Source organism: Apteryx rowi, unplaced genomic scaffold (genome assembly GCF_003343035.1).
Source record: "Apteryx rowi isolate R43461 unplaced genomic scaffold, aptRow1 scaffold_205, whole genome shotgun sequence".
Classification (NCBI taxonomy): Eukaryota; Metazoa; Chordata; class Aves; order Apterygiformes; family Apterygidae; genus Apteryx; species Apteryx rowi.
In genome coordinates, this window is record NW_020448364.1 from 1,283,037 (window position 1) to 1,295,497 (window position 12,461).

The following is a 12,461-nucleotide window of genomic DNA, read 5'->3' on the forward strand; positions in this document are numbered from 1 at the left end:
TTAATTTGCTAGCCAAAATAAAATCTACAACAAGCAGACGCAATTACAGTACAATTCACACTGAGCTGTGATTGACTGTGCTGCCAGTAAACAAACCAACTAGCTTAATGGACCAGTTGCAATTAGATTAACAAAGTTTGCTGGAGCCCAACTCATGAGATGCAATAAACCACAAAAGAAGGAAAYGGCAATTCTGGGCCAACTGGTTGCAATTTATTGCTGTCAAGGAGTCTGATGGAAGAAATGCCAATTTACAGGGACTGGGTCAGGTAGCAGCTTATACATAATTACCCATCAATATAATCAACATTGAAGTCCAGGGTTTCATATCTTCCAGTAATTGTCTTCCCATAGAGCTCTATTAAATTTCCTGTTTGAAAGGAAATTGAGATTAAAGGGAGTCTTTCAAAAGCAGAATGTTTTTATTTGCAGATTTTGTGAGCTGAAGAAGAGAAATTCTTGGTCTCTGCAAAGTTTGCAGAGGGGTGGCCCACCTGGCTGCATGGGCATCTGCTCTCCGTTTCTATCAAAGTTCAAGGTGATTTGGCACTCAATTCACTTGTCCAAAAACAACCCTTCTTTGTTTCACACAAAAAATGTCTATTCTTGATTTTTCAGCATACCTCTAGCATCAGTACTGAGAAGATATTTCCCTCAACATACTTTGTTAACTAAAAACTCTTTTCAGTGGTGCCGAGCGACAGGACGCGAGGCAATGGGCACAAACTGAAACACAGACACTTCCATCTTAACATGAGGAAAAACTTTTTCACTGTGAGGGTGACAGAGCACTGGAACAGGTTGCCCCGAGAGGTGGTGGAGTCTCCTTCTCTGGAGATATTCAAAACGCGCCTGGATGCAATCCTGTGCAATGTGCTCTAGGTGACCCTGCTTGAGCAGGGGGGTTGGACTAGATGATCTCCAGAGGTCCCTTCCAACCTCAGTGATTCTGTGATTCTGTGATTCTGTGAAAAAGCATCTCCTAATTGAACTCCCCTGCAGGACCTCCAGAGGTAATCAAACAGCATCACCCACATGCACTAAATGTTGGTGTGCTGTGTTTGTACAATAGACAGGGTCAGGGCCCAGAAAAGGACTTCAGCATAAGTTCATTTTTACAATTACATACAGCAGACGCTTCACTTTTAGGACAAGCATTCCAACATACTAGTGCGTGCGCTTAACTTCTTTTTCAAGGACTCCAGTGAAGCAGGGCCCAAAACAAGAAAAGTAATCATATAGAGGAATAAGTAGACTACAATACAATAAAGAAATACTTAGAATAAGCAGTTTAAAACAAAACCAAAAAAGTCAGAAACTAGAGTTATTTAGGGTATTTACATTGTAGATAAACACATCTCTCTCCCCTTGCGTGTTGGGTTTCTGAGTTCATTATAGACAGCAGTGGTCTAATGTATATGGTCCAAAAAAAAAAAAAAAAAAAAAAAGTCAGTGATTCAAACACCCCGATGTTAATACCTACATTTGGCCAGATGAATCCCTCCCAAGGCTCCCTTCACTGTACTGACTGCCAGCTTGATTCATTTGCCAACACATAGGTGTCTTACGTCTTCTGAGGTACCCTGAGGTATCCCACATATCCCCCAACTGCGGGTCCAGAAGGAAGTGAGTCTTCCTGGTCCTGTATCATATCTACCTGCCCCATGCAGCTCCCTTACACTCTGGGACATCTCAAATAGTACTAGATGCTTAGAGTCTCTCTCTTTTTCTGCACTATATTGGACGTCAGACATCTGACTAACATGGAAAAACAACCCTATAGATATCCTAAAGCAAGACATGTGAATCTGGAGCTGAAATCCACTCCTGGTTTCCAATTATTTTCAAGTGGGCTTAGGTGATTAGATCACTTAGGCACTTATAAATCTCAGAAAGTACCTCTCTGCACTCCCAAGAGACCAAAATATTTTGATTGATCATGACTTTGGAAATAAAATTTTCAAGCAAGTTTTTCCTAAGAAAGCCTGGAAATACCACCAGAATAGCAGTAGGGGATGAAAAAAGAAACAACATGTTTTCTAAACAGCAGCTAACTGTTCAGACCAGTACCAGTGATTGTCTTTTCAGGTAACTTTGAAGTCTGGTCTAAAACCTCATTAACCACAAATATGTATGGCATTATAATATCAGCACCTAATAGGTTGTCCTTGTTAAAAATACTATGAAAGAAATAAAACAGGTGACTTAGGAACTGAGATCGATTAAATGTACCCCCATACTGAACAACATCTTTCTGCTTGGGCAGAGCTGGGCTATGGAGACCAAGTGCCAAATGTCCCCATGACCATTTGCATTACCCATTTTACTCATACCCAATGCAGAAAACTTTTCCCCTGAGAAAACCCATTTTCCTGTTCAGCATGAGCTTGGACATTAAGTTCTGGAGGTGCCCATTTTAAACCCCAGCCAGACAGCCCCCTCATAAGGAGAAAGACGATATGGAACATCAAATAATAATTAAAGTGGGCTCCATCTTAAAGAAAGATCCCATACCTGGGACGCCAGATGGTGGACTAATTTGGTAAACCACAGGTGTCTGCGCAGCAGAGAACTGCAAGGAGAAATTTGTAGTTAAATGGCAGTCGTTTTCACAGCAGCCTGACAAAATCTGATTACACATTGCTCTCAACACAGTTGGCAACCACATTTCAGAGACTCACACTTTAGGATTTGATCTTTGAAGTGGAGTCCTGCTCTGAAAMGGGAGTAAGTCCAGACATACCCTTCTTACCCAGGAGACTTGCTCCCCCTCTTCATTCAGAATCTGACTTGCTGCTATTTTTGCATTCTCTTTGTCTGTGCCCAAGTTGTCCACCCCAGCTTGAGACAACCCCAGATGTTTATTATTCATAAAAAATGGCTTTATAAAAATTCTAAGCCATTCTTTGTTTAAAGTCAAGGCCTCCATTTTTGTGGCATGGTGGCATCAATCCCTTCTCCCCTTGCCCCAATAAGATACTCTTAAAAACTATTTCTGCATCACAGAAGAGACACCCAAGCTAGCCTTCAACAAGCTTGTTGGGTACCCAAAAGCACCTTAGCCAAGAAAATGCTTATATTGGCCCAATTTGAGCTCCATCTTAATGCAGTATAATACATCAGAAGTGTCTTCAGAAAAGCACTACCTTCCCCTCTGTGAAGAAATGGCACAGAAATACTGGAAATCTTCTCTGGAGTACTATTTCTGATTTGAACAGATTCYAAGAAGGAGCAGAGATATTCTGCTTGGAGAAAAGCTTCTCAGAAGATGGGAATAACACAGGGATCCTTTCCAAATGTAGAAGGGACATCCTCAGCCTCCCAAAGTAGCTAAAAGACACCAACACCTGACCTGACAGATGCTTTTTCTGCCTTTTCAATGGGCAGAGCAACCCTATTCCTTTTTTTAGTTTACACTAAAATCTGTTTGAGAGACTTTTTTAGCCAAATTAACTCTAGCAACTGTTTGTCTAGGCTGACAGCAAACCTATTCAAATGCTGTTGTGTGGGGGAACATTACTTAGTCAAGGACAAGAAGCATACATGGTCCTCAACATGCTGTTAACTCACTACATGTAGTCAATATTTTCTGCAAATGGACCTGTCCACAATCCACAGAAAGAAAGCCCAACAGGACCAAATACACGGAGGGCTTCAGCAGCAGAAAACTCTTATACCCAAGACCAGGATCTGGATACCGGAACTGGAGGGAAGCAAAAGGTGGTGGAAAGTCTTTCAAACTACTTTAAAAAAAAAACAAAAACAAAAACACAAAACCCACACTTTGGACACTTTGGACAAGGAGTGAGCTCTCTCCAGAGCAGAAGGTATCATCCAGGGCTGAAGACAGGGTTGCTGGATTAGTTGAATGTCATCTGACAGCAAGCAGATATACCTGAGATGGTATAGTCTGACTTCAGTAGGAACATACCAGGACAGCCAATGAAACAGAGCTAGATGTCTTGCCAAGGCCATAAGGAGGGATATGAAAAGGGAATGTGGGTTCTTGGACTAGGGCTCTATTAGTAAATAAACCTGGAACCTGTTGTTTGGCCCAGAAAACTGCAGGGTTTGTATTCATGTAGGGAAACTCTCTCTACCGACACCAAAGTGAAGGTGGCCTTATCCACACTGTGGGGAGCAGTCTGGCCATTACCCAGGCAGCATCTGGAGGAGAGGTAGGGAGAACCACCCAAATGCTGAATCCTTAGCGCAATTCCAGGCACTGCTGGGTAATGCATCCTGACTTGCTTTGCTAACTAATACAGACACAGCCTTGGGAGTCACAGGAAGACCTTGGGAAAAAAAYGCTTCAGTGCTTTGTTTCAGTTATCTGCTCTGGAATGCAAGAGTAATGTCGTCATCTTTCCCCTGTAGCATTCTGGAGATAAAGAGTGCCATGTGAAAACTGAGGGTCAGATCTACCTTAAGCCCAGATACTTAAATACCTTGATAATCTGTAAAGGCACCTAGCTTGTTCTGACTTTGTAAAATCTATTTATCTATCTGCTTTCTCAGGAGCTACAAACACCTTCATAGATCCAGGCTGCAGTACTGCTAACTGGCTAAATCCTGATTTCATTTAAGGTAACAACTGCTCAATTTCATTAACCCTACAGAACAAGGTAGGTTTCCCATGTGTGTTTATTCTCTGTCCCCATCCTCMCAGGTTTCTCAGAGCCTTCTTCTCATATCTCCATCCTCCCCACCTTTTTTTTGAGCCTTCTCCCATCCTCACTTCCACTTGTGGATGCTGCTGTCAGGCCTATAAATAGCTTGAACCACTTGCATTTCCAGAATCAAATCAAGGACTCCACTGCATGTTCTCTCCAAGCTTTCTTTGAACACCATTCCCTTTTAGAGCTGARTTTTCTTCCCTCTTGGTCACGGTTACGTGATAAATGAATGAATAGCCACACACTGACTCCAGTGCTGGTCACTGCAGAGAAGTAAAGGCAGCATCCCACCATACCCTGGGCTGGAGCTGATGCAGAGAAAGAAGTCAAAAAACAGCATGGAAATCCAGGGCCACTAGCTGACACTAAAGTCTGAGCTGTTCAGACTTGCTCCTGCCTGCAGCAGGCTTTTTCAATCTACTGCAGAGGGAAAATTAATTTTTAATACGCATAGCTCCCAGGTCCCAGTCCCAAAACAAAGAGACACATTGTGTTTTATTTAGCTTGGAATGCGTCTCATTAACAGCATCCCCTGGTGATTTTTCATCAGCTCTCTAAGCTAGCTGAACCACCCAATGACTCGTCAGCTTTAATGTGCCATTTACTGAAACACTGGGCTTTCTTGCTCGATACTCAAAGTTAGCACAGAGGTGGGACATGACTTCCAAACACACCAGGCCTCATCCTCAAGCAAACATCCATGGTTAAGGATTCCACTCTGCAAGAGTTCCTGACACCATCGTCATCAACTGCTCTAACACCACCATACCCCACAACCTCCAAAGACAACGTATTTTGATGTTGAGAGCCAAGGGCACTAAATACTTTGCTGGAGGAGGGTGGGGTGAAAAGCTCTCATAGGCCTGGAGAGATGCCTTTTTCTGAAACCAGTGTGCCCATGGAAGGTATTCCTGCCCTTCGCTACCTGGCAGTGCTGACTGGCTGTACACTAACACCCTACAGCTTGAGGGTAACACCAGAAGAAGCATCTTGTGAGCCCCTCAATTCAGTTCAGCTAGAATTGTCTGGGTTAGGTTAAAACTGTGTCTGTCCATTGCTTGTGCTTGCATAGCTGCCTTCATGTAAAGTGGACCGGGATCATTCACAAGAACTGTGACAGTCAGGTACTTGAACAGGGGCCCTGGGAGGCTGTAAAATCTTCATCTCTGGAGATTTTCAAGACTCAGCTGAATAAATCCCTGAGCAACCTGGTCCGATCTCATAGCTTACCCTGCTTTCAGCAGGAATTTGGACTAGGGATCTCCTAAGGTCCTGTCCAACCTGATTGAGTCTGCGATTCTGTGACTGTATGAACTGCTCTGCAGCAATGTGAGCAATTACAGTCAGAAAAGGGGCAGGCAAAGAGCCCTGTAGGAAGACTGAGGTAGCATCTCCAGCCAGTAGAGCTGTGTGCAACACRAACCTCTCCACAGACCTTGTGAATCCACTGAAGCATGGTATCATGCTCTGTTTCTGACTTCATCTCCAAATGGAAATATAGTGAAAGGCCCTAACTGATATTTCCAACAGGAACAAAGTCTAAGGGTCTTGGGCTGAGAACAAGAACACCTAAGGTTTGCCACAACATTTCAGACTGATGTGATTTTTAGATGTCTAGACTTATGCCTCAAGGTTCATTAGCTGCTTTCAACCTTTGCTTGATAAGCCCATAGCTCTCCATATACAATGTTAGCAAGACCACGTACACCTTTCCAAAGGCATTCAGTTGAAAGCTGAATGTTCTAGCAAATAAGGCCGTGAGATTCATGGAAAGCATGGCTGATTGTTTAGTCAACTCTTCCGGACAATGCTAAAAGATTCACAGTAGGGTCTTCCTAATGCATGGCTTAAGAAATTCAAAAACAGCTTAACTGGGACCCAAATTTTTGCTTCAGAAAGACCTCCTAGATCACCTAGTCTATCCAGTGCCAGACTAATCCCTGAGTGCCTTGATGCATCTCATTTTAAAGGACATAAGTAGCATCTTAACTTCTTGTCCTGACAAGCAATCTGGCATACAGTATGAAGGATGTTATGCAGCATGTCTCCTGTGATATCAAGTCTAAAGTTTGACTCTCTTCAATACCTTGAATTCTTTATCATCACTTCTATTCTTGGTTGGTGGTTACCTTGAAAATATAGCTGTCTTTCTCCACCCCGGTCAGATTGTTAATCACCTGTCCTTCAGAGATCAGCTCCACATAATACAAACCTTCYTGAGGTGAAGACCTGGATGGAAAAATAAAATACATTATTTTTATACAGAATGAGGTTTATTTTTATGTAAATGCCAGATCTTTCATGGGGTCTACATGCTCGTCAGGTCCACTGAGGCTTTGATAGAGCAAAGAAAGTTTACGCTATTATATATAGGCCCAAACAGTCTACTCAAAAGCTAGAATTAAAAAGAAATTAGAACACAGAGCAAGAAATTCCAGATAAGTACAGAAGGTAATAGGGCTATATCAGAACTCTAACTATCCAAATTGTATGTAAATGCAAAACACATACATGCCCATTAGTGTTCGTTAATACTAATAACTAATTGTTATTCATTAGCATTAAAATAACCCAGGGCTGCCTAGATTTACAGGGCAGCTTGATCCTGGTTTGTAAATTAATGATGCATCCTTAATGCACATAGTTTCTCATCATAACATTCAACAGAAGAAATAACTCCCAGCTAAATCATAGAAGCAAGAGATGGAAGAGCCCCATTAGGGTCCCCTCTTATAGCCTCTTGAGAGACACTTAATCTTCTAGTCAAAAGAAAAAGATCTTTGAAATTATGACAGACTAGAAAAGGAGCTTGGATTGATCAGCCAACACTCAGAACCATATTTGTTTCCAGCTCTACCACTGCTTTTTTATGATCTTGGACAGGCCAAGGACACCAAAAGGTGGTGAAATCCCTAGATTTTCTTGGGAATTGTGCATCTAAATAAGAACTAGGTGTCTACAAGTATTTGAGTCTTAGCCTCTCCAAGCCTCAGGCTGTCAGACACACATGCTAGCGATCCTAGTGCTTCCTTAAGTTGAAACAAGAATAAATGCAGCACAGCTTAGGAGACGCTCAGATTCAGTGATAGTAGCAGCCATAGGAATCTCTTACACTCCCAAACTGCCTGTATGGACACAAATAGAGTGAGGATCCTAGTAGACAAATGACAGACATCTACCCACACRACAGTCAAGGATCATACCTTGTTCTGCATCTTATGGTGGATAAGTCAAAATAGGCAGGAGAGACATCACAGGGTAACCTGGGCAGGCCTTGATTCACTAGGGACACCTCCAGCTGGGACCTGCTGGCTGAGGAGGCATGCTCTAGCTGGAGAGATGTTGAACCTAAGTAATCAAAAATGAACCAGAAGAGATCAGTGAGGACATGATCACTCACATTCAGTCACACGTGATATAAAAATTGAGTGTGAAATTCACTGTCTCTTTAGCAGCAGTGCTTAGCACCCTTAATCAGGGTTTTTTAAATCAGGTTTGACCAATTTCATATTAAACCCAAATTCGTCTTCCCATGCAGTTGCCTGGCTTTTCTGCCTCTAATGCAATACCTGGTCTCTCCCACACATATTCTACTGCAGAGATTTCTGTTTACTGGGAGTTTGAATCTGCTCAGCCATCTACACTGGAGCACCCATCATGCCCATATATATTTAGAGCACCTGCAAAACCAATTGTTTCACAACCCCTTCTCATAGTTACACCGACAGGACCTCAGGTTGTCCTGGGCTGCAAGGTGGGTCTGCTTGGTCCATTTCTTTAGAGCAAGCTGTCCAAAAGATCAAAGTCTTTTCAACTTCAGAAAGCTATATTTTGTATTAACGTAAACTAGCATGCTTACATTTTGTACCTAACTTAGTCATACAATTTAGAAATAAAGAAGGCTTTTAAGCAAGTCTCCCTTTGCACACACTATCTTTATAGATGATTCCCAGCTTACAAATTCATTTTAAAGGTGTAAGCGGTTTCTCAATTTGCAGTCAACTATGCGGTTCCTCCTGCTCCTAGGAAGGTGTTTTCCTTTCTCCCCAAGCCTAGCTGTCTGCTCCCTGTGCCCCCAAAATGTCTCACAGACAGCTTGAAGTGTGAGCTCTCAGATGTGATTCCCTGTCTGCCCCACAGTGCTGTGGTGGGCACATCTCCTCCTTCCAGCTCATCCTCTCTAAAGGGACATAACACACAATTCAGACAAGCAAGACAGATGCCGTTCATCACAGTTATAAATGACCAAGTCAGAACCTGAATATCTTAAATGAACTGCAGAGTACATACACTTGGCCTGGAAACTGAATCTCTTTCCAGGGAGCCAATATTCATCACTCCTGAAAAAAAATCAGGCTTAATTTGGGGCAGTTGGGTTTAACAGTTTTGGCATAGATCAGCAAGGCATATCAGTTTGGCTTTTATCCAGATCTCATGTTCATCACTAGTGTTTCTGAAATTCCAGCTTCAGAGGACTTATGAATGGAAGAGACTCAAGTTTTCTTTAAAAAAAAGGGGGTAGGCAGAAGAGAAGAGATTTTCTAGCCCTGGGGCTACAAAAATAAGGCACAAATCAGACTATCACTTGAAAAAAGATTTTAAACAGGTAACCATCAACAATGGTTTATGAAGTAATAATTTCAAGCCAGTTTCAGGGTGCCACAGCCTGTGTATCTGTTACCTGGAATTTGTTGCTCCACYTCCAAATCTCAGAACAGAGCTGATTCTATTATTTTGACATATGCTTTATGAGTTAAAAGCTCACCAGGCAGGGTAATAGTAATCCATGTTCCTCCAGCGACACTGCCCTCTCGGGGCTTAATATGCAGTCCTGTAGCTGTCACTGCAAAAATAACCCAACTATGTCAGGCTGAAGCGTAATACAAACATCAAACCCATTTCATTCAGGACAAGGCATATTTTATTGGCCCAACAGCTGTCCTCCTGCAATCCCACTCTCCACTTGATTTCTCCTTCGTAGGCATACAAATTTTTATATTACTTGCCCTTTTTATACCCAACTATCTACCCTCTGTAAGAGTCCTGCTTCTCAGAGAGTTTTTTTTTTGKTTTTTTTTTTTAATTCTTTCTAGACTTGGTGGACTGAACTACAGTCCGAGTGTCTTGTCCTTCTCAAAAATCAAAATGAACACAATAAACCTCGTGCTTATTGCTCCAGCTCTCAAAGAAATGTGCTTGCTCACTTCTGTACACTGTCCCCAAATTTAGGACTGCCGACATACCAGATCTGTTTCTGGCTCTGAGACAACCTGTCCAGCTCTTTCTTGCAAAAGTTCTTAGAAAAGAGAAACACCAGACTGGAAACTCATGCTTTATGAAATTAAGTCACCTGCAACTTGTCAGATAGTCTCTTTCATAAATGCATAAAATTTTCAGGTGATTTAGGCTTTTAGGGACCCTCATCTTCTGATGAGCATGGAGATGAACCAATGGCTATGAAAGAAAAGGCCAGCCAGCATTCAGATTTTTTTCAGAAGCCCTTATTTACAGTGATACCCAGTTTGTTGTCTAGCACTACAGCTGATTACCAGCTTCTTTACCACATGTCAACACAATCTCATATAACCATATTGACTAATCTAAACCCAACTATTGGACACGCAGCATGAACTCTTGGTGTCAACATGTAAAGAATCATAAGACTGTTGAGCAAATGGAAACCAACAAGCACAAGAGGAACCCAAGTAGAACAGAGGCAATTAACAACAAATCCAAGCACCCACCCTCAAATGCCTGCTAACTATGGAAACAGAACCATCAAAAGCCACTGATAACGGTTGCAAAAATCCAACATGCTACAGTCAATATCCCATAGCATCCAACACCTCTTAGAGACACCTTTGCATGCCTCACACTCAGTCAGGCTTTACCTAACCCAGAGGCACTGTGTTTTGCAGCTGTTGCATCACCAGCATGGTTGGGGACAATACTTCTGCAATACCCACCTGCAAAGAGCATCAGCTCAGCACTCAGAAATGGTCTCAAAAGGTTCATCTCAGACTTTGGGCTGGGATTTCACAACAGACTGGCTCCAGGATCTTAGCTCAGGCCCTTGGCTTTAATACCTTATCACCTTCCCTGTAACATTAAAAACAAACCCTGTCTGTATTCTTTCTTTATGTTGCAAGCCTGAGGGGAGAGCAGTGGACTGTTACATCAGACAACGAAGACTGATGTGGTTCAAAAATAAATCCCCGATTCATTTCCCACACTATATAAAAGACTGAAATAGTGCAAACCACTCTCACAGAAACATCCAACAGAACATTACGCCTCCCCAAGCAGATCACTTTCCAGCCCAGCTCAGGATGAGTTTTCCCCAGGGGATCCATTTTTTGTGGGACTGAGTCTGATTAGGGGCTATGCACACTTGAATTAGCGAAAGCATACACAAGGTTTAGAGTTATCAGCATTAAATTCTCCTAGCGCTGTGCTGCTTTGTGCAAAATTGTAACATCTGTTCCGCTAAACTAAACCATGCCATGGTCATTCTTCATCTCTGAAGCCAACATTTAAAAATATAGACCATCAGCTTCTACTGCCTTTGCCCTGGGTTTTGTACTAGTGTGGAAATAATCATGAAGCAATGATTTCAGCCAGATTTTAATGAGCAAAAACCCCAAAGCACAAAGATAGGCTGGACACCTTACCCAGACCATCCCTTGGTTGTTAAAACTCATCTCAGACCAGAGATTCAGCAAATGGTAAGAAGCTAGTTTAGGATTTAGGATTGTTGGTGTAAGGTCTAGAGGGCAAAACCAATCATCATATGAATCCGTGTACAACCAGTAATCCTCAAAGAGAGGACCCATACCCTCAAATTCAGAAGAGCAAAATGATACAAAAGCTTTCTTTCAGGACTTTTACATTCCTGCTCCACTATTTAGTTAGTAAAGGACAGACTTCAACTTTGTTAGGGACCAGTTCTGCCTCCGGGATGATGGTACCAAGATCTCCTATGTTCTTCCATCCAATGATTTTCCTTCCTTTCACTGATTGAAGCCTTCTTCTACATTGGTGAGTGCCTATCAGGTCACCTGAGACAGTCCAAACAACCGTCCATCATACTATCTGCTCTGCAGTTTTCTACAAATGTTTGTAGGCCCATCAAAACCAAGCCAATTGAGCCAATTAGCAGGTACATAATGAAACATCTTAAAAATAAATAAACAAATGAAAGGAACAAAGCACCCAGGACTRGTTCTTTGTGGAATACTGCTACAGTGGCTCTGAGGATATGATGATTTGACTGATTACTAAAGGGACTGATGCCTGTTGAAAAGTGATCTGCAGTTTGTAGAAAAAGTGCTTTTGACGCTGTTCAAGGGATGTGATCAAATTCTGTCCACAAGAGCTGAATATTGCTGAGGTACTACACGTTCCTTACTCAAGTGAAAGGGGGTGGGTAGATGAACTTGCTTCTCTGCCAGACATCACAAAAAGGAGTTTTAATTAAGTTGGTCAAAGCTTGGAGAAGCTATCATTTATTAACACCCAATACTGATCTGGTCACTGAGATGTTTGCAATAGCAATGTACTGATCTCGTGTTAAAGAAAAAGAAACAGAGAACACAAATAATTGCTTAGGATAAGCCGCTTGGGCAGGAAAACACTTAGTGATAATGGCAGAAGAGAACAAAATACAGATCAAAGACAGCTGCGTTCATTGCAGATCCTAATACAAGTAGATCTGTAGCACAAAGCAACTGGTGCTAAAGATCAACATCCACACTGTAAGCATTTCAGGAGCATTACTCCGCGCTA

At 42.2% G+C, this 12,461-nt stretch overlaps 1 protein-coding gene across 1 annotated transcript in view; it reads right to left on the bottom strand.

The window, feature by feature from the left end:
* The window catches only part of PKHD1 (PKHD1, fibrocystin/polyductin), a 269,755-nt gene extending 259,513 nt beyond the window's left edge, over nt 1–10,242 (bottom strand). The window contains exons 1-6 of the mRNA XM_026063949.1: nt 10,238–10,242; nt 9,442–9,536; nt 7,880–8,024; nt 6,806–6,905; nt 2,515–2,572; nt 292–370 (exon numbers count right to left, since the gene is read on the bottom strand). Coding sequence (XP_025919734.1) covers nt 292–370; nt 2,515–2,572; nt 6,806–6,905; nt 7,880–8,024; nt 9,442–9,536; nt 10,238–10,242 — 482 coding nt within the window. The remainder of the gene's footprint in view (nt 1–291; nt 371–2,514; nt 2,573–6,805; nt 6,906–7,879; nt 8,025–9,441; nt 9,537–10,237) is intronic.
* Between the last annotated feature and the right edge of the window lie 2,219 nt (nt 10,243–12,461).